The 23247-nt window shown below is 46.0% G+C and overlaps 1 protein-coding gene across 2 annotated transcripts in view; it reads left to right on the forward strand.

The window, feature by feature from the left end:
* Nucleotides 1-23247, forward strand: part of CDH13 (cadherin 13) — a gene marked incomplete at its 3' end in the record, with an annotated part of 902539 nt that overhangs the window by 820805 nt on the left and 58487 nt on the right. For both annotated transcript variants that reach the window (XM_081117876.1, XM_081117875.1), the window contains exon 10: nt 4560-4813. In XM_081117876.1, the coding sequence (XP_080974002.1) occupies nt 4560-4813 (254 nt within the window). The remainder of the gene's footprint in view (nt 1-4559; nt 4814-23247) is intronic.

A 23247-nucleotide genomic window follows, 5' to 3' on the forward strand; every position in this document is an offset into this window, starting at 1 on the left:
TCAAGTGTAAAATGAGGGTGATAATACCACCCACCTCTCGGGGCTGTTGTGAGGAATTCCTGAGCTAATACGTAAACACATTTAGAACAGTTGCAGGTGTTAGAGCCTGTGTATGAAACAGGAAACCTGAGGCTGTTGTAACAAATGACCACAAACTTGGTAACTTAAAAAAACACAAATGTATTCTTAGGCTTTTGGGGGCCCGATCTCCAAAATCAGTTTCACAGGGCTCAAGTTGCAAGGCTGGTTCCTTCTGGAGGCTCTAGGGGAGAATCAATTTCCTCGCCCTTTCCAGCTTCTGCAGCCACCTGCACTCCTTGACCCATGGCCCCTAGCTCCATCTTCAGAGCCACCAGCACAGCATCTTCATCTCTCTCTCTCTGACCCTCTGCTTCCATCGTCACATCTAATTCTTCCTTTGACTTGCCTGCCTCCCTCTTCTAAGGACCCTGTGATAACACTGGGCCCACCTGGATAACCCAGGATCATCTCTCCATCCTAAGGTCCTTAGCTCAATCACATCTGCAAAGTCCCTTTTGCCATCTCAGGTAACATATTCACAGGTTCCAGGGATTAGAATGGTAGACATATTTGGGGGTCACTATTCAGCATGGCATGGGGCCATGTAAACAACTATAGCCACAAAGTTCCTCAATGCCCCTGGGGGCAGAAGCCATTGAGAATAGAGATCTTGGAGAGCTTCCAGCCTGCTCCAGAGCATGAGGGCTCTGGGTTCCTCCCAAGCTCCCCTTTTTGGTACTTCATCCCAAATGAACCTCAAATGTTTGCCTGGAAAGAGCAGCCTCTGGGTCCTCCCAGTTCTTCCTCCCCTAATAACACAGGCAATGGCAGAGTTGTCAGAGGATCCTCACACCACCCTTCTGCACCCACTGCTGCAGTTTCAAAGCTGTGAAAGTCATAAAATAACACAGCCACTGACTCTCCTCTTCGGCTGGCCTTACATCTATAAAAGCTGCCAGGCAGTTTTCCAGGCCTGAACTGGAACACAAAGCTTGAGTAAATATACATCACCTCTCCGAATCCTGGAAGAGCACAGTTCTCCCGCATGTGTTTGTGTTTGTGTTTGCACAACGCTATGTGTCTAAAATGTTAGCATACAGAAGAATCACCTGGAATACTAGTTAAAATGCAGGCCACACCACACCACACATGCTGAATCAGAACATGGAGAGGTGCTCCAGGTGACGCTGGTGCTCACAGAGCACAGCCTTTGGATGAGTGCTGCCGTAGAATGGGAAGTTTCCACCCGCAGACTCCTGAGGAGGAGGTGCCCACGGAGCCCAGGGTCTGCCTGGGCTTCGGGTTTTCTAGGGAGTGGACTTCCTGTGCTTCAGAATTAGGATGGAGACTCCCCTCCCTTCAGCTGCCTGCCACAGGAATCCCTACAAAGGCCTGAGCTCTCCCTGCTTCTCAGCATACCTGGGTCCGAACCCCAGGCCAGCCTTCTAGAGGCAGACCTGGCCACACTCCCATGCTCTCCACTTTGCCAACAGCCTGGTGCATTAGGTAGAGATGCTTTCAGCTGCAAGTAACAGAATGCCGGGCTGAGAGTGACTTAAGTAATAAAGAAAATGTAATGATCTCTATCACTAAACGAAGGTAGGGCAGTCTAGGATTGGCTGGCAACTCAAGGTGTCAGAGGGCCAGCAGGGAGCAATGCAGATGCTTCTGGCTTTTTCCTCATGGACGTAAAATAGCTGCCAAAGCCCCAGGCATCACATGCTCCCAGTGCTGTGGTGCAAGACAAGAAGCAAGGAGGCAACCAGGTGAGAGAGAGAGAGAGAGAGAAAGAGAGAGAGAGAGAAGAAGAGAACTAGCTCTCGTGTGCCCCTATCCTCTCATTAGGGAAGAAAATATTTTTTTCCACGGGTCACCCAGACAATTTTCCATGATATGTCATTGGCCAGATGACACATGTCCACCGTCAGCTGCAGGGAAGGCCTTTGCAGTAAGAGGTGGGTAAGGGAGAAGGGCTGTGGGCATGACCGTAGGGCAGCCAGCCGTTAGCAGTTCTGCCCTCACCAGTCAGCAGGCAGCGCAGTGAAGAACTAGAGTCTCAGGATTGTATGGTTCGCGGGGGAGCCCTGCCTCCCTACAGGACCAGCTCCTACTGCTTCTGGCAAATGAGCACCTGTTTCCTCGGTAAAACCTTCTGGTCAGAAGCGCCCTTAGTCGCTTTGTAACCCTATTTCAAAATGTCAGAGTTACTCTTTCAGCAGAATATAATACACCCGGCACCTTAGGTCTGTGCTCTTTTGTCCTCGGAGAAGAGGGAAGCATAGTAAGCAGGCACCCTAGATCCCCAAACCTGTCATACTTAAAATGGCTGTTGGTTCACTTCCAGATCCTCCCGCTTCCAGACCGCAAGCCCCAGCCCCCTCGCCTTCCCGCGTGGGCCAGCTTTTACGGCCCTTGCACCCTCTCCTGACACTTGATAAAATATTAATTGAATTGAATCTGCAACTTTACTGTGTTTTCGATTTCCTCCCATCCGTGACGCAGACACCAGGCAAGTCATATCAATAGGGTCAGAGGCCCAGGACAACAGAGGGCTTCTTAGCCTGACGTGACCCAGGGCAGGCCGCGGGAGGGACTGGAGCAGAGACCCAGCGCTTCACAGGCTCCAGCTGGACAGGCCCGGGCATCGTACAAGGGGAACTATTACCCTCCGAGTTGTGCAAATGGAAGTGAACACCAGAGAGGTTCTGCTCGCCAGAAAGCCAGCTGTCACTGAGTGACTCATTCTCTCTGTCTGCTCCCCTCTCTCGGCGGCTTTGTTCATACCTCGATTACTCCACAGCCAGCATTCTGCTTAGGGAACGTGGGCCGGGGAACATACATGAAAACCAGGCAGGAGGGCAGTGGCTCCCCAGCTGTTTAAATTCCACATTCTTCTTTCTCACCATCTTAGCAGCCTGTTATCATATCAGACTCTAGCCCAATCTCTGCATGGAACATCCAACATGTATCATCTCCCCTAATCTTTACGACAGTCCTTTGTGCCAGGACTTTATTATGGGAAAGCTGAGACTCGGCGAGGTGCAGTGACCTGCCCATGTTCCTATTAGTCCTATTGTTATTAACATCAGGTCCAGGACTTGACCCTGACCCCTCTTGTATTTGGGAGTGAAGATGGTGCTTTCACCTAAGGCCACTGCTTCAGCATGAACAGCAGCCAAGGCGGGTGGAGGACTGGGTTACAGTCACATCACATGTGGAAACAGCACCTGGTATGACAGGCAGTACTGTCTCATCAAGGCTGCTCCCTGGCCCTGAGAGCAGGACAATCCACCATTGTGTTGGACTGTCCTGGACATGGCTATGTGTCCGATATCACTGCCCTGCCCAGTATATGTCCAGAGAGCCCCCGATTCATGCCCCCACATATTTTCTTTCTTTTTTTCTTAATATGTCTCTATTGATTTCAGCGAGAGGAAGGGAGAGGGAGAGAGAGATAGAAACATCAATGATGAGAGAGTCATTGATCCACTGCCTCCTGTGCACCCCAGACTGGGGATCGAGCCTGCAACCTGGGCATGTGCCCTGACCAGGAATCGAACCAAGATCTCCCAGATCATAGGTCGATGCTCAATCACTGAGCCACACTAGCCGCGCCCCACATATTTTCAAATGCCCTCAGGGGGAAAGGGCCCAGCGGCTTAACCCCAGGATCTCGGCCTCTCAAATTCTTTTCCCTTCATGACACCCTAGTGGAAAATGCGCACCCGTGCAGGGAGAGCCTCTACTGTAAGTGCTATAGAAACCCAGCCCTTAGACCGCGTGGCGAGTGAGTGGGACATGTTAAACCTGGGTTTGCCTTTCCCATTGGATCTCCACGGTGACAGGCGGGGTTACCGTGAAGCTGATGAGGCTCAGGCGTCAGGGTCCCTTGTTCACCTGAGCCCCCACAAGTGTCGCAGTTGTGGAGTTACAGGTTACTTGTAGGAAGCCTTTTAACATCAGTGTTGCCAGCAATTCACCCAAAGAGATCTTAGAAGAGAGGCCCCAGATCTCTGAGGTTCCTTACATAAGTGATGTGCTGTAATTTCTTTCTCAATCTAAAAAGAATAACAACTTTCATACCTTATTTTCTATCTGTATGTTTCATATTCTTTTTCTTAAAAAGGACCCCTGCCCTAGCCCGTTTGACTCAGTGGTTAGAGCGTCGGCCCTCAGACTGAAGGGTCCCGGGTTTGATTCCTGCCAAGGGCACGTACCTCAGTTGCAGGCTCGATCCCCTGAGCCTGGTCGGGGCGCATGCGGGCAACAACCAATCTCTCACATCACTGTTTCTCTCTCTCCCTTCTACTGTCTCTGAAAAGCAATGGAAAAGAATATCCTCAGGTGAGGATTAAAAAAAAAGAGGACCCCAAATTGCATAAAACTTAGCCCAGAAAACCTGGATCCATCCCTGAATATCCACCTCTGCCTGTGGAATGTCAAGGGGACTTTATGCAAAAGTGTCTGCCCTTTGTGGCACACACACACACACACACACACACACACGCTGAGCCCCTCTCCCCCCTCTTGCCTTCCAGCCTCTGGACTATGAGATTTCCGCCTTCCACACCCTGCTGATCAAAGTGGAAAACGAAGACCCGCTCGTACCCGATGTCTCCTATGGCCCCAGCTCCACGGCAACCGTGCACGTTACCGTCCTCGATGTCAACGAGGGGCCAGTTTTCTACCCCGACCCCATGATGGTGACAAGGCAGGAGAACATCTCCGTGGGCAGCGTGCTGTTGACAGTGAACGCCACAGACCCCGACTCCCTGCAGCATCAAACCATCAGGTGGGTGAGCGGCCCCGGCTCCCTGTAAGGAGAGACAGGAGGCAGGCACGAGTCACTTTTCTTTTCTAGTGTCGAGAGCTGGTTGTCAGAAGCAAACTACCATTAAATTAAACTTGTTAATGATCCGGGTGAGTGGGAGGTATGTGTCGTAAGAGTTGGCAGCTAAAGGCCCCAGGGGACAAGGCTTGCTAAGTGGGGACACTGCCCCTGCACCTGATTCCCAGTTGCAGACCAGCCCGGAAGGAGAGTGGCTTCAGGGCTGTGTTTCCAAATGACCAGAGGTGTCTGCCAGCACTGAGCACAGTCTTGTCAGGGAGAGAGAAAGGAGCCACCATAGGTGGCCCCGAGAATCTGAGACATTTGGCCTACTTTATTGTTACCACAACTTTATGGCAAAGGCCTTGGCGAACCCCATGTACAGATGTGGGTTGTATGAATTCAGAGAGGTTCAGTAACTTGCTCAAGGCTGCCCAGCTTCACAGGAGAGGAGTCAGGATGAAAACAGGACAATTTGTGAAGTCTGTGCTCTGCTAACTTCTATGAACTCTGCCCTGTCAGAAGTGGAAGGGGCAGGCGTTGCCTGGTATTTAGAAATGGACCATCAGGGTTGGGTTTTCCACTAATGAATGGCAGGCCCCCAAAAAAAGAAGTCTTCAAAAAGTGCTTAGAAAGAAGGAATTTTCATGACAAGATTTAATTAAAGGATCATTATCCACAGAGCATCTAATGCAAGCGAAGACAGATGCCCTCATTGGTACATTGTTTCACAATAAACAATCAGCAGGCAGGTCCAAGTGCACGCTTATCTCTGCAAAAGAAAGTTATTAATCTTTCTCTTTCAAAATCTAATCTTCTCATCTGAGGTACAGATAATCAAGTATTAGACACACTTTTAATAAACATGTGTCTTAGTTTCCTGATTTGAAACACCTGAAAATGTGCCACGGTCTCCACATCAGCCCCTTCACCGTGGAACAAGCTAGCAGACAAGCAGTGGAAATTACTTTTCGATCCCAAAGGGAGATTTTTAAAAAATTTTATTGAACTTACTGGGGTGACATTGGTTAATAAAACTATATAGGTTTCAAGTGTACAATTGTACAATACATCATCTGTATATTATATTGTGTGTTCCCAATCCAAAGTCATCTCTTTCCATCACCATTTACCCCCCTTTACCTTCTTCTATCTCCCCCGGCCCCCTTTCCCTCTGGTAATCACCATACTGCAGTCTGTGTCTAGGAGAGGGTTTTTGCTTAATCCCTTCACGTTTTCACCTGGTCCCCCAAACTCCCTAACCCTCTGACAGCTGTCAGTCAGTTTTCTGTATCTATGAATCTCTTTCTACTTTGTTTGTTTACTTTGCTCATTAGATTCCACATATAACTGAAATCATATGGTATTTGGCTTTCTGTGGCTGGCTTATTTCACTTAGCATAATACCCTCCAGGTCCATCCATGATGCTGAAAAGGTAAGATTTCCTTCTTTTTTGTGGCCGAGTAGTATTTTGTTCTGTAAATGCACCACAGCTTTTTTACCCACTCATCTACCGATGGGCACTAGGGCTGCTTCGAAATCTTAGCTATTTCAAATAACACTGCAGTAAACATAGGGGTGCATATATTCTTTCAAATTAGTGTTTCAGGATTCTTCAGATATATTTCCAGAAGTGGAATTGCTGGGTTACAATGCAGTTCCATTTTGAATTTTTTAAGGAAATTCCATACTGTTTTCCACAGTGGCTGCAGCAATCTACATTCCCACTAACCGTTCATGAGGGCTCCCTTTTCTCCACATCCTTGCCAACACTTGTTGTTTGTGGATTTATTGATGGCAGCCGTTCTGACAGATGTGAAGTGATATCTCATTGTGGTTTTAATTTGCATTTTTCTGATGATTGGTGACGTTGAGCATCTTTCCATATGTCTGTTGTTCATCTGTTTATCCTCTTTGGACAAGAGTCTACTCAGGTCCTTTGCCCATATTTTAATTGGATTACTTGGATTTTTTGGTGTTGAGTTGTGTAGTTCTTTATAAATTTTGGACATTTTGGACTTCAACAATAGGAAGTGGAAGAGAAAGAAAATGAATGTAAACGGGTTGATATTGCTAAACCTGGGACTCTGCCATTGCTATGTAACTGGGGTGTTGCCAAGTATGAAAGTGTTAATGGGAAGGGAAAGGGCAGATACATGTGCCTGGGAAGAGAGATCCCACTAAGGCAGGACAGGTGGTTCTGTCGGGATTGCTTGTTTAAGACCAGCTTTGGCTGACTCAGACAAAGGGGGAATTCATTGGGAGCTTCCACAGATAGTTTACAGAATTGAAAAATACGTTTAGAACCAGGCCCGAGGTTGCATGGGGCGTTGTGGAGTCTCTGGGTAATGGGAACTACGGCTGACATGTCAGAATCTCACCAGAGAACAAACCACAGCCAGCCGTTTTTCAGTGTCACTCGGCCCCTGGTTCACACATCCAGGGGCGAGTCTGCTTTGCCTAAGCTGGAGTCATGAGCCTCCTGACTCAGGGCACCTTGACAGTCAACAGAGGTGATGCTTGAAGCTGCGGCTGCCCGCCACCATGGGGAACTGATTGAGAAGGGGGGGCTGTCTGTCTGGCAATGGAATGTGGTGTGTGGAGTGTAGTAATGGGACACAGAAAGCAGCCCCAGCAAGCTGAGTCAGGGGACCGGATTCCAGCCTTGGCAGAAGCCAAGACTTTGAGGGACATCAAGGACAGAATTTGAGACAGGGAGAACAAAGACCCAGTTACTGGGACTGGGGTACAGGGGTTCCCGTTCTATCATGAGTAGAATGTCAGTGGCACCCGCTGTGTGAGAAACGGTCAGAGAAACAATTTGTAAGTTACTTGAGGTGGGACTTGTGGTAAAAAGCCATAATGTAGAAAGAGCTGAAGAGCTTCGTGTGTCTACAGTCGGTCATCACCGATGTGAGCCTCAGTCAGGCACAAGTTGCCAGGACCCATCTCAGGGTGACCTGTGCCAAGAATGCATGTATTGGCCCACATAATTGAAAAGTCCATGGGACTAGGGCATTCAGTGTGAGAATTCGGGTGCTCAGAATACATTCTTTCTCCACCTCTCGGATCTGCTCCTCCCTGGGTGGCTTCATCGTCAGCCGGATCTGTATGACTGTGGAAGGATGAGACGACCAACAATACAGTTCCTGGATCCTCCCAGCAGAAAGAGACCCTTCCCTGTCAGTAGGAGTAGCCCAAGGGCCCGGTCTGGATCTCACTGAGCCAACTGGGACACATGTCCATCTCTGAACCAAACAGAAGAGCAGGAGGGTGGAAGGGCCTGTGGGCTAGTCCTGGTACATGAGCCCACCATGGACCCCAGCCTCTGACCGTGACGGCCTGGAGTGGTGGTTTCCCAAATGAATGCAGGAGGCTCTTCCCAGAAGACGGGAATGGATGCTAAGTCTCCAGGAACCACAGAGAGCCACTGTGACCAAGTTCAGTTCTGTGAATCCTCTCAACATAGAGCTGAGTGTTTCTCTGCAGCTGGTGTGCCTACGAGTCCTAGCGTTTACAAATTGGTCTGGCTGAGCGGTGTCTGGACAAATCCTTTTCCAACCTTGAAGAAAAGTAAATGTGGGGGGGCGGGGGGCACACATTTCTCGCTGTGGCCTGACTCCCCAGACATATTCCTTCCTGCTGGGATCCAGAGTTGCTGGAAGTGACCCTTCCCCAGCTTGGCGCTAACTGGGCCTCCCCTCCCCGCTTCCCTCTCCCCACCCCTCCCCCTTCCTCTCTTGGTGCTGGTTCTGAGCTCATCAAAAGCAGGGATAACATCACTGACAGGTTGAGCTATTGTCACGGGAACCCTTCTGGGAGAAAAGGCTCATTAATTATTTGCAGTCTTTGATCCTGTATGTTGAGAAGCACTGTCCCTGGGGGGCTGTGTGTGCAGAGGGTGAGCAGGGCTGCAGGGAGGGGCCAGGCTGGGACACAGTTTTCTGATAATCTGCTCTTGGCTCCCCGGAATTCTCAAAAAGACACAATGTTCTTGCGAGTGCTGGTGGTGGTGTTGCTTAATTAATGATTCTCCGGGGATCAGGCATTGAAAGAGGGAAGAAATTTACACTGAGAACCTTATTGTGATCTCGAAGCGAGCTCTGAGCCCAGCCGACAAAGCCACACGCACGCGCAGGTGGGTGCAGCCACCTGCCCCGAAGGGGCTTGGTTCTGGGCCGCAGCGCTGCGCTGGGCTGAGTCACGCAGGTGATCGCGGACGTCCCGCCTGTTCGTGGCTCTGTGCGTGTCCACGCGTCTTTCTCTGCGTGTCTCTCTCTCTGCCTGTTTCTCTGGGTATATCCTTTGCTCTCTCCATTTTTATTTTATTTTTTTGGTCTCCTTCTCTGTATCTCTGTTCCCTCTGCCTTTCCCCCTCCCTCTCTGTCCGTCCTTCCCTCTGTCCCCTGGTCGTCGGTTCACGTCCGTCTCCGGTTCTTCCTCGCTCTCTCCCCTTCTCTCCTCCCTCTCCCCAGCCTTTCCCTCTTCTTTGTGCTGCCGCCCCCCCTCCCCCCGCCTCCTTTCTCTTTCTCTCTCTGTCTCTCTGCCACCCCGCTCCCCCGTCTCTGTTTATTTATCTATCTCATTCCAAGATTTTCTGCGACTCAGCTCCAATAACCCCCTTTCATCTCAAATGACTAACCAGACACTCAAGGCTTTTTAGCACAGTTGGAAATCCTCCACCTGACCAGCATCCCGACAGCCCGGTTCTGCTCTAAGACGGGAAACCTCTTTCCCAGCCCCAGCCCCCACAAAACTTAGGAAGTTACTTCTAATTCCTGGTCCTGGCCCGCGTCCTGTCTTCTGTGATGAAAAGCACGTCTCCGGCACAACAATTCCACTGCTGGCCCTGTTAGGCACGCTTTTATCTCACCGGGGAACATGAAAATCAGCAGAAGGCGCCTTGATCTCTAAGAAGCCTGTAACTCCAAAGACAGGAGGTGTCCAGGCATCAGAGCGAATATTCTCACTAAAAAGCTTGTTATTAAAACGTGTTACAAAGCCAGTCGCTCTGTGCTCTTAGCCAAATCAAAAGGGACAGCAGTGGCCTGGTGACAGGTGAAAGTCTTCTTTTTCATAACTTGATCTTCTTATCCTTATTATAAAGTGAATATAGTTCATGGAGGAAACTTTTGAAAAGGCAGTTAAGAATAAAAAAGATAATAAAAGGTCTGTAATCATTCCACCCAAGGAAATCCCCCTTTAACAACTTGGGTGCATCTCCTTCGATCACGTCTGAGTACTTCTTTTATTTATTACCAAAATGACTCCCTCAGCCATCCTGTTTTGAAACCTGCTCTTTTTACTTCCCAGTGCAGGGTGGGCAGCTTTCTATATCAAGAAATAGTTATTATTTTTCATCGCTGAATAGTAGTATCTATTATTCTGTTACATGGAGATACTCATGAACTTACTTCCTTACTGTTAGACATTTAGTTTCCAACTGTTGGCAATTATATAAGAAAGGTCAGTGGGTATGCTTGTAGCTAAATTGTTTAATGCATCATTAATTTTCTGAAGAATTTTCAGAAAATACTTTGCTTGAACAGAAGTATTAATATGAATAATTTTTGTCATATAAAGAATTCTTTGGGGTTTTTATACCTAGGCAATCAAATTAATATTTTCTCTATGATTTGGGTTGATGTCATGGTTAGAAAGTCGTTCTCTGCTCCAAAGTCATGTAAATATCGGCATGTCCTAAAGCAGAGCTGGTTCTCACACCCCGGCCTCTCAACACACAATGACACAAGACTCGCTCCCACCTTCAGGACCCAGCCTGGCCTCCACATACACAAGGCAGGGACCAGCCACTTCTCAGTGGCATTAGTGTCTCTAGTGAGGAGCAGACTTGTGCAACCGAACTGGTTGGCCAATCGTCCGAAAGAGCAGCTCAGTGATAATTATGCTGAAATGGCCATAACTGCCTTTGCCCAACATTCTCCATAACAGGGACTAACATTTGCATCTTTGATCTGCTTACTTTGGGGGTAGGGATGCACCCAGGAGCTCAATAATCTTGAATGGACTGAGAGCACTGTTTCATTCTCTTAACGATCAGGGTATTTCTGTCAAGGCAACCAAGTAGCAATTTCTACCCCGAACATTTGTTCAGACAGCTCATCTTGTCCAGGGTCTGTAGTAAACGGCTCTGCAGCAGACACTTCTGCCTCCATACTGAACGTAGAAGATATGTGTGGAAGAAAAATACTGGCCCTACCCATGTAAAATTACCTATCACTGCTCAGCATTATTTTGGAAAGGATCATTCATCTAGGGAGCCGTGTGTCGAGCAGCCTGTATCTGTGAGCACTGGGTTTGGTAAATATAAGAGGAACATTCAAAATGATGGCGGCTCAGAGAAGATAGAAGTTTATTTTTTTCCCCCACATAAAATAAGTGTTGAGTAGGCGCCACAGTCCAGGGCTTGTATGGCTGTCCCACAAACCTGTTGGGGCCCAGGCTCCTCCGGGCTCACCATTCCCTCCTCCGGGCTGGAGCCCTCTTCCTCATGGTCTAGAGGAGGCTGGTGCTCCAAGCTTATATCTGCATTCCAGCAGCAGGAGGGGAATGGGGGGAGGTAAAGGTTGACTCCTTTTTTTAAAGGAGACCTCCTGGAAGTCAACCACATTTTTACTTTAAATCTCATTGACCAAGGTTAGTCACATGGCGACGCCTAGCTGCAAGGGATGCTGGGAGATACGGTCATATCTTTACTAAGGAAGAAAGGAATGGATATTGTGAGGTAGCTAGAAGTTTCTATGTAATAAAAATAATGGGTACATTTTAAAGCATGAAAACATGCCATGACATTAGATTTCTACACAACCAAAACAATAGGTATTTGTGTTTCTAAAGACAACTGTTTGAAAAAAACACAAGGATTATTGTCCATTCATTCATTTACTCGATTCATTCAATGGTGTTTACTTAGAACCCACGTGGCCTTGACACTGCAGGGTGCTGTGTATTCACTGGTAAAAGAAATGGCCTCTGCGTCCAGCTTCCAGGGAGCTTCTCTAACCAGAAGAGCAAGAGTAGGTGTTGCGAATGATACTGCTCCCAGGAAAGAAGGGAGAGGGACAGAGGGAGGCAGGGGAGGCGGGGGAGGCGGGAGGGAAGGAAGGAAGGAAGGAAGGAAGGGAGGGAGGGAGGGAGGGAGGAAGGAAGGAAGGAAGGAAGGAAGGAAGGAAGGAAGGAAGGAAGGAAGGAAGGAAGGAAAAAAGGAAGGAAGGAAAAAAGGAAGGAAGGAAAAAAGGAAGGAAGGAAAAAAGGAAAAACGGAAGGAAATTATTCCTTTGGAGAGTTGAGAACCAGTGGTCCTCAGCTGGGGGGAAAGAGCCAAGCAACAGAAACTGCTCGTTTCCAAGTATCATTACGGTCTGGCTTGTCACTAGAGTCCTGAATTCCCCAGAAACCCCGCTTCCCCCATGCCTCTGTGCAGGTCTCTGCCTCCTGGATTTGAGTCCAGACCAAGCTAGACAAGATGTCCACAACCCCCAGAGACGTACTTTGGGAAGAATGATAATAATGTTGCTAGTACTATGATTAAAATGCCTAACACTTTTATATAAAAGTTTGCCAAAGCACCGTTGCCAAAGTCACTTAATTTTCACAACCATCCTGCAAATGAGAAATTCTCAGTCTCCCTGTTTGCTGACGAGAAAGTATAACCTCCCTGAGCCTCAGTTTATAGAAGGAAAACCTGCGAGCGAGGTGTGCAGAGGCCAAGACCAGAACTCCTGGTCCTTCATTGGCCACCACTGGTTTCACCCCTGTGTGCCCTTCCGATGGTGGATTAGCATGACCTTCATAAGTGGAACACCCTGACCTTCAGGCGCCACTCCCAGGGCTTTCTGAACATCTAGTATAACCCTCATACCACTTTACTGTTATCCCTGACTTAATTGTCCATCTTCCTGCTAAATTTCATGCTCTATGAGAGTAACAATCATGTTTATCACCTTCCCTGATAAAGCACCAGAATCCCATCAGCACCATTTAATTAAGTAAGCGCATTAGGCCCAGCAGGGAGACATTCAGACTTCCCAGGGGCCTACAAAACTGTCGGGGACTGGAATGCATAATCTACTGTCTCCAAAATTTGAAAACAGCAAAATAGAAATGAATAAATATCAACTGTCCATAGCACCATGACAACTGTAGCAGGTTAAATTTAACATTTGTGAAAATATCTTTACATTCGCAAACCATCTGTAGAGCTTACATTGCAAGAATATCTGAGTATGCGCTAGAGAAATTTGCCAAATTATAGGAAATTATTAATGAAGTAGTCCTTGTAGCCAAATAATTCCAAAAGCAAAAATTTAAAAATTATTTCAGTAATTTTACGGGGGGAGGAAATGTATCTGCATGTAGGTACATTTCAGTATATTTCATATAACTTGGGATGAGGCCACCTGAAACAGAAAATTCTCAGAGGTGCGAAGGTGTTAAGACAGCCCAAGCACTGACCCTGGCATATGGAGGTGCTCAGTAAATAGATATGGTGTGGATTAATGGCAGCTGGGTCGGGGGTGTCTGTGTGTAAACATGTTTGTACATAAACAGACGTCGTTTATTGCTACTACTATTATTTTTCTTCTTCAAACATGGACTCGTGTCTCCCAGTCGTGAAAACATTTGCATATGCCCTTGTTTTAAACCAGTTCAAGGAGGGGGGGCCTGAGCAGGACAGACGGGCCTCTCACTGGACCTCCCAGGCCTATGAAAGTTACGTGAAAGAGCCAAATCCATCAGCCGGCTCTTGCTCCAAAGCCTGATCCAAACTGAGCCTCCTCTTTGAGCACAGAATATCTGAGTCAGATCCAGATCGGATCCTCATCTCTGGAAACTGCAGCCTGCTTTGTCCTGATTTCTTCGGGGCTTTACAGTCCTGTCCCACCCCTCCTCCTTGGTCATGGAGGCTCTTTGGCTCTGGGGTAGAATTCATTCATGGGCTCAAACTGGTACAGATTGCAATGTGCAGTGATGAAAATTCAGTCCCAAAAGATCTGTTAAAATACCCAATTTCGGTTTTTGCTAGTCTTCCTGCGAGTCATCAAGCTCTTTTCTTTAACACCTTGTGTAATCTAATATTGGAGCCCATTCAAAGGAAATCACACAAAAATGATGGGAAATTGAGCAAAAATCACAGGCCGGCTATCGGACATTTATTCTGTATCTTCTAAGACCTCTGGAAGTCACTGGCAAAAATCAGTTACTTGAAAATTCAGATTTTTGTCCTCATTGGCATTCTCAGAAACACAGAGGGACAGTAGCCAACAATTTATTGTGGGAGGGAAGGGAAGGAGGATTTCAAACTCCTGTTTTGAAAAATATATATATTTTAAAGCCAGATTTAAGAGTTTAATTTGGGGTGATTCCCACCTTTTACATTCTAAGCAGAAGTTAAAGGCCAAATAATAACAGTTCTACCTGGGGAAATTTAGAGAAAAGCCTCTCTACTCAAATATATTATTAACATTTCATCTTAATTAAATGTGGTTACTGACCTCAGTAAGATGATTTGGGGTGAGGTCATTTCTGGTTTGTTTGTTTTAATGGGTTATTTCTTTCTTGAGTCAGCACACACAGAGCTTGAAATATAAATGAATTATTTATTATTGTGTCTTTGTAATTTTTAATTAAAATGATGTTCTTTGTTGGAAGTTTATGGTGGCTATACATTTCATTGCCTGCTCTGCTGTAGAATTTTTAATTATTTATGCAAATATATTAATACAGCTGGCTCTTCTTTTTAGTGGTCAGTTTTTCTGTTATGAAGAAGCCAGTGGGAAACAAGGTGTAATAAATTAAACAACTGGATTTTTAAAGATTTAACAGCTTCAGTGGCTAAAAATAGAATTCTGGCTTTTATAATGATCCAGAGATGGAAGATTTTCATTATTAACCTCAATTAGAGGTGTTCTATTTGGTTAATATAAAACAGCTCACCATTTGGAGAAGCAGTTGTAAGGTTATTTTACAAATCAACCACCGCTTTAACATTCAACTGCATATGTTGTTATATAACTTTGCCATAGGCCAAACTTTCATTATTGAAAGAGTGGTTTCAAACTGGTTAGATTTGAATATAATTATGATGGTCATTCTTGTCTGCCTGAGAAATTAACTTTCTGAACCAATACAGAAAATATTGACAAATGTTACTATTGTTTCTTGCTCAGTGTTTTCCAAGCTGTTAAATCTACTTAGCTGTTGTTGTTTTTAATTTTAATAAAGGCATTTGAAATAGATGAGGGTTGCTACAGAAGTGACCAATATAGCATTGATTGAGAAAGCCACACACTTCAGGGTTGCAGCCCCAAAGTCAATCGGATTGGGAAAATCGCTGATTTATTATCTCAATTTGTCTGTCAGTCACCAACACCAGGCAGCCGACCCACTCGCCTCAGGGTCTCATGAAGGGCCCATCGAGTCTTTAGCACTAATGCAGGTAATGAAACTGATGAAACCGTAGTCAGTGAGTCATGTAAGTAATTCAAGAAATGCATTTCATCGTCTGCTCCCAGTTTGCTTTTCAAAGGCATCTCAAAGCTTGTATTTCTAAGTGATGAGACCGTAAACTGCTGTTCTCCTGCATATGTTTAATTCAGAGGTTTTCTTGTATATTCCAGCAGTGTTGGCAGGAACCTCATGATGAGCTCAGAGCTTACATAGCTTTAAACAGCCTTGGAACCCTCTGTGAGGCTCCGCATATGAAATACAACCTCTGGATTTGAACTAGGGTTAGGATGGGATAAGCTGCTTCTTCAATCATTGAATCATCCATTCATTCCACAAATGTTTGATAAGCACCTGTCACATGCCCGGCCCTTTTCTAGGCACTGGGGATACAGCAGTAGCAGAGACAGTTAAAAAAGATCTGTCATCATGGAGATTACGTTCCAGTGGGGGAGGGAGAAAACAAAGAAAATGAAATAAATAGCATAGTAACAGGTGATCGGTACAAAGAAAGAAAATAAAGCAGGGAGAGAAGTGCTAGGTAGGGGCCAGGAAAGGCCTTGCTGATGTGTCCAGGGATGTCCTTCCTTCCCCCAGCACAGAAGCCCTTTCCTGCTGGACAACACCTGCTGCGCATTGATGGTGCTAAACGCTTTCCCTGGCCGTCTCTGTCACAGGGTGTTCTCCCTTCGATTATTTCATGCCCTGCTTCCCTGTGCCTCTGCTCCGAGAGAGCAATGCTTCCCAGTATTGCCAGACTTATAGGAGATTAGACAAGCTCAAGCTTGAAAGGTGTGTTTTCTCCACAGATGCAAAGGAAACAGATCTTGGCTTTTCATTCCATCAGAGACTCCGTCTTGTCTCCGGGGCTGCCCTGGGGGCTGCACTGGAAAGGAAGGGCCCCTGGTCTCCTGTGGCCTTGCAAAGAGAAGTACAATCGTATAACCCAGCGACTCTAATGGCCAGCCTAGAGCCAGACTTCCTGAGTGCAAATCCCCTGACAAGTGCAAAGCCCTGAGGCAGGATGTGCAGGGAATTAATTTTCCACATGTGTAACCTTGGGCAGACATTTAATTTCTCTGTGCTTCAGTTTCCTCACTTGTTAAGTGGGGGAAATAATACCTAGGTTATAGAGTCACTGAAGGGTAAACTGGGTAAGTCAGTAAAGTGCTTGGAGCACAGTGCCTGGCACAGAGTAAGCATTTAAATAAGTGATTAACTCTCTTAGCAAAGAGTATGACAGGTAGCTACTCTCTAAAGGTGGCTCTTTGAGAATGAAAGGACTGTTTTCCTGTAGTCTATGGTTTTCATGCATTACAGACTTACCATCAAGGAAATCTGTGGAAGCATCCATTAGGGATGTCAGTGGAAGATAGCCATGACGCCCAAAAATGCTGATGGCTTTCCACCTTCGCTCCTGGAGAACCCTGCTGGTGTCCACAAGCCAGCCCAAGGTATCTCACTGCTGCTATCCGGCGAGGGCAGCCTCTTCCTCCTTCCTGGAAAACTGAAGGGAGCAGATAGAAGTTCCTAAATATTATCATCTGTTGTTTGCTTGCCTGCAGGCAAGTACTCGGAGATGACAGAGCAGATGGATACACGTGAACCATTATTAAAGATAAGATTTAAACAACTGATTTTTGAAGGTTTGTTGCTTGGCTTTTTGGTGGACAGGTATGCTTGATTTTGCAATATTTCTGGAGTGTGCATGCAATATAGTCATATTTTCTGCTAGTAAAACTGTTTCTGGTTTGGGCATTGGGATTAAATTTGTCAATATTTTAAGGCTCTCTGCGAAGCATATGATGCTGTGCAAATAACACCATGACTTGCAAGATTGTCAGCCAAACAAGTTTAGGATCTGGTTGTATGTCTGAAGTGAGCTGAAGTGAAAAAATTACCTACGAGCATAACAGGGTTTACAATTAAGAGTTTCTATTTCTAGTACAAAATCTGTCTGGACCCATGGCTGCATGCAACAGAAACCATCATTAGCTGTATTATGTGGAATAAAACAAGAATTTACTAGATTGATCTTGAAGATCATAGAATTGACAGGGGCCCACAGGATAAGCTGAGAAAAAGTGAGCGAGGGGATACCAACTAGAAGTCAAGAGGGGAGACAGTATGGACCGGAAGGGCATGTCCCGGTTCTCAGGTTACACTTCCCATGCCTCGAACATGAGCTCCACCCGCCCCCAGTGTCTGATTTGCTGGAGCTGAGTAGCAGGTCCCATACCCACTCCTGCGTCAGGGGCAAGAACGGGAGTGGATTGTTACCTCCCACCACCAACACTGCACAAAACGGGTTTTTCCAAAAGGGAGATGGGAGTGATGAAGGATGGTCAGGAGACAGAAATGACAAACCAAACGTCCACAACAAACTCTTTTTGTTTGTTTGTTTTCCACAATGCCCGCGACAGCTCTGCAGCAGACTTGCAGGCCACAGCTGTCCCCGTGGCACTCCGTGAGGCTGGGTGCTGGTGGTATGAGGGACAATCATTTGCATGCAGTTACCGCACTGAGAGTGTGTCCGTCTCAGATCAAGCACAGGTGGCAGGGGCCAGAGGCCAGGTCAATCTTCTTGGCACCCAGAGCAGAGAAGGAGCACAGCCCCCAAGTTCTGGGGAGGCTGGACCTCTGGTGAGGTGAGTGAGGCACTCCCTTCAGGCCCACCCTTCCAGGGAGAGCCCAAATCTCAGTCATCAAGATAGGTCATCTTTTAATGCAATATTTTTAAAATTAAAATAAACCCAAAAGTTCATGGTAAACAACATATCAAAAATTTTAAGTATATCAGGACCAATGTTACTGATGCATGCAGCTCGTGACCCAGCACAACACCGTGAAAGCCACTTTTCCACTTTAGGCCCATCTCCCCTGCAGGTTTAAAGGGTGGGGCAGAAACGTTCTGTGACCCTGGCTCAGGAGCGGGAGTGGAAGTTAAGATGCTCTGTGCCAGGCCTGAGCCTGCATCCTGGTGGACTGGGTGAAGGTAGATGCCGTCTCTGCAAGAGTTAGAAACATGGGGTGAACTGTAGCCCCCTCACCCATGGAAATGCACACTGTGGCTCAAAAGAAAAGGAAGAGAAATATGAGTTAAAAAATATATATACTAGATTATAAAATAATTATGTTTAAAATGTTTAGGGAAAAAGAATAGGAACCATGAATGAAAAATGGAGCATAGGGAAATAGAAAGTGAAAATGTGAAAAGTAACTAAATATAATATCTAGAAACCTGATCACTCATTAGCTCATTACTGCTCTGGGCTCCGAGAAGTGGGTGTGGTCATCTCTGTCCCATAGATGAGGAACCAGGGTATCAAAATATGCTGAGGGCTGAATAGTGTGTGAGTAGAAGTGATGGAATTCAAATTCACGTATATTTATGCAAAGAATTTTTTTTTTACAAGAAAACCTTTCTTCCTTTTATAAGAGGAGAAACAATATTTTTTTTTATTAATCTGCACTCAGTAGCATATATAGCTTCTTTTTAAGCTCCCATAAAATTTCTTTAAAATTCTGTTCCAGGTGGTACCTTTCTTTCATCAGATGAGCTGAGAGTCAGTGTTCAGAGGGTCAGGTTCGTCTCTGTCCTACATTCATTTGAATTCTTTGTGTCTGGGGCTTCTTTTGAAATCTGTAAAGACAGGAGGACCAGGGAATACAGGACCTCGAGAAGAACATGAAAAGATAGATGCTTTGGGAGCCCACACTGACAACCGTCTGAGCATCCTTCATGGAATGCCCACAGATGAGCCATTCCCTTAGCAGCTTCCAAAGAACATCTGTGGGCAAGTGATTCTGTTTGATATTTTACCCTGAACGTCTAAAACTTAAGCATATCTAGCTCAAAAAGTAAATATTTCACAAATACTAAAAACATAGATTGTCTCGTTACTGGAAAAACACATCAACGAGTCTTAGCAGGTCCATCACCAATTACATCTTCAGTCTATGCTCTCTTACGACTCCACTACACAAACTGGGTCTAAGCCAACTTGCCACTCACCCGATGACAGTAATGGCCCCAACTGGCCTCCCTCTGCCCTGCTTGCCTCCTTGTAACGCACTATCCATGTCGCGTCCTCTAGGTTGGCCTCTCCCTCGGACTCTCTCCATTCTCTCTCCTGGCTCTCTCTCTCCAGCCATGTGGCCTTCCTCAAGGGTCTTCCCCACCTAGGAGCTGTACAGAAATCATTGCCTCTGCTTTGAATCACAGTTGGTCCTCATTATCCATGCATTCTGTATTTTCAGATTCACCTACATGCTAAAATTGATTCGTAACCCCAAATACTTGTGGAGCTTTCACGGTCATTTGCAGACAAGCGCAGAACAGCAAGAAACTCAAGTTGCCCGACATGCATGTTTCCAGCTGAGGTTAAAAGAGGCCTCGCTCTGCCTTCTTGTCTCAACCCTGATACTGTAGACAAGTGTGCTTTTTGTGGTCGATTTGATGCCGCATTTTCCGCATTTTTGTGCTTTTTGTGGGTGATTTTGCTGTTTAAAGTGGTCCCCAAGAGTGGTGCTGGAGTGCTGTCTGGTGTTCTGAGCACAAGAAAGCTGTGATGGGCCTTAGGGGGGAAACTCGTGTGCTAAGCTTTGTTCAGGCTTGAGTTAGAGTGCTATTGGCCGTGCGTTCAGTGTAATGAGTCAACAGTCTATATTAAATAAGGTGTATTTAAACAGAAAATAAAACAAGGTATCTAGTGATTGATGGTTATGTATCAGTTGGTTGGTTGGTTGGTTGGTTGGTTGGTTGGTTGGTTGGTGAAAAATGTGACCAGAGGCTCGCAGGAACCTAGCCCTTCATTCCACCCAGGAGCAGCAGTTCATATTGGCTAATCAGTGTTGGGGATGACTTTGTAACTATGTAATAAGGACGGACAGCACTTTCCTGCCTATGTGTTCACTGCCTTATCTCCCCTCCCTGGCCTAGAAGCCTCTTGAGAGCAGGGACCACATTGGTTTTGAGCAGCGCCTAGCACATAGTAGGTACTTGATAAAATTTTAGGTAATGAATTAATTGTAAATAAGTGATTTTCAAATCCAATTTTTAATCATACTTTAGCTTATCATAAATCCTTAAAGGTTAATATTTAATATCTCTTTCCAAAACCTAGACAAAGATTTTCATCAGAACCTGTGAATGAGTGCTAATTAAATACCTTTATTTAATTATCACTTGATGCTCTTCTTTGGCTTGAGCCTCCCTTTGGACTTCAGAGGATGAAAGGAGATGCTCCTCTCTCCCCACCCTCTGCCAGTGTCCCTGGCCAGGCACCCTGGCTCTGCTGGCTCCCTGAGGCCACGTTGGCAGAGATGGTGTCACCCAGGTGCTCAGGGTACTCCTGCCTTAGAAATCTGATGAGGAGCCATAAGCATCTATATTTCACTTCCTCCTGGGGGGGGAGAGGCTACTCAGAGGTCCCTTCTGCTTCCCACTGAACCACAAAGCCAGTATGAGGAGATGCTTACTGCTGACTGAGCCCACTAGCTTGGAACACCGGGAGCTGGATTTCCTAGCAAGCAGGGTCAGTAACTCTGACCTCATTGCTTCACTCAGAGCTTCTCGCTCCATGCAGTCTTCTGTTAGAGCAGAAGTCAGCTTTGGAGACCACACGGTGTGTCTTACCTACTAAATTCTGCTGCTGTTGAAAGGTGTCACATCAGCGAATAGGTGTGGCTGTGTTCCAATAAAACTTTATTTACACAGGCAGGCAGAGGGCCAGATTTGGCCTGTGGGCCATAGTTTTCTAACCCCTGCAGTACAACCCTCCCATATGATGGTGTCTTATTTGGCTGTGTTCTTTTCTGCACTGTGAGCAATTTGAGAGGGGCCTGAGTTGCATTCACTGTTTTCACCTTGACACCTGGTACAATGCCCACCCCTTAGCGAGCCATCAGCCAACATTTGCTAAATGCCTAACTTGCAACACATGTCCCCCAAAACACAGGTGTTATGAAACATGCCAGCCAGATGAAAGGTGATCTGAGCCCCAGTGACAGCCCATCCATCATCATCCCACCTCCTGTTGTCAATACTCAAAATGGCAGCAGTGGTTTTTCTGACAACAAATCAAAATAATATTCCTGTATGCATTCAGCAAAGAGTCACTGACTGTGGTGGCAACATCCAGATGTCAGCTGGGACCTACCTGCCCTTGAGACCTAAATTAGCTTGTGATAAGTCCTGATTCCATGCCCTGGAGCAAACCAAAGGCTTCCCCATGATTTATGCAAATGCCAGAGGGTTGGGGATGGAGGCCCAACATTTCTAGGGGTCACTCCAGCTCCCAGTGTCCACTTCTGGCAAGTTAGTTCCATTTCTCGGGTGAGGATTTTTTTAAATAATTATTTCAATCTGATCCTCAGATTGCCTCAAATGCAAATTCTTCTCACTCCCCCATCCTACTGTATTTTTCATAGGACACATTACACCCTGAAAGTGCCCCAACCTCAGCACATAACTCCTCTAATTTCCCCCTGTCCACTTCCCCTCTCTTTTTGTAACAGCTTTATAGAGCTGTGCTTGATATTCAATAAACTACACATATTTAAAGTATATAATTTGATAAGTTCTGACATAATGTACATACCCATGAAACTATCACCTTGATCAAGATACTGCACATGCCAACACCCCCAAGAATGCTCCTTTGTAGTCCTCCCTCCTGCCCCTGCCTCCTGCACCCCATCCCCAGGCAACCACTGCTCTGCTCTCTGTCCTATAGATTAGTGTGCATTTTCTAGAGTTTCATATAAATTGAATATCCTGAAGTACGTATTCATTTTTGGCATGGCATCTTTCACTTAGCAGTTATTTTGGGGTTCATCCACGTTGTGGCCTACATCACTGTTCTCTCTAGAGAGCAAAAACAAAGACCTTCTGCAGAATAATTTACTTCTCTCCAGTTCCTGCCCCAGTGATCTTCAGGCTCACCTCTAACAGACAGAAACACGTCCAAAGGCCAAAAGGCCCCACTCTCCTTGGAAGACCCTGTGGTTTTAAAAAGCATGCTTCCTCCCCATACATATTCTTTCCTTCTTTAGTTTGTTCAACAATTGTTTAATAAGCACCTACTGTGTGCCAGGCACTGTTATCAGGGACATAGTGGGAATCAGGCAAACAAGGACTTCGTCTTGGAGGATGGTTAGAGAATAAGAAAAAAATGCTTGCAAATATAATAGGTGTCATGAAGAAAATGGAAAATTCCTTGGAAGTTGTCTGAAAGGACACACATTCAACCAACTACAGTGGTTACATCTGGGAGTTGAATGGGAGTTGGGGGTTGGCAAAAGTAGTCATCTATTTTTTTTGGTTTGCAGGTTTTGAGAATGTAATCTCATATTTCCTTTTTCAGTTATTTAAATGCTTTTTAATGAGCAATATATGCTCATTGTAGAAAAATTAAATAGAGCATGTTAAAAAGTCACCTTTGATCCCACCACCCACATATAGCCACCATTATATTTCATTGTGTTAATTCCACAGTCAAGAAGCAGAGGAACACGTTTTATTTTGTTTTGTGTAATTAAACAGGCCATGGGAACTGCTATCAGCTTCCTGGGGAGCTGAGTTGTGTTTATTTTTTTTAAGAGCTACTAATTTTTGATTAACAAGGATGAATGTAACATTTAAGAGGAATTTAATTATACCCTCTTCCCCTTCTCCACAAAACAACATAATTCCCCACGAAGTGTAGAGTCAGGACTCTGAGGATGTATGGCTCTGAGCTGAGGAATTATAGGGGACATTTTTCATGTCACTGCCTGGACAGTCGTGCGAGCGATCCAGCGGCGAGGTATCTCAGCTGCAGGTTACATCCCCAGCTGAAGCCAGGCTGGGTAATAACTCACTTTGTCATTACTTAATTCTGTGATGGCTGCAGTTACTGAGCCAGAATAGAATGCCCCAGTCACTAAA

The sequence above is a fragment of the Miniopterus schreibersii genome (genome assembly GCF_964146895.1).
Source record: "Miniopterus schreibersii genome assembly, chromosome: 18".
NCBI lineage: Eukaryota > Metazoa > Chordata > Mammalia > Chiroptera > Miniopteridae > Miniopterus > Miniopterus schreibersii.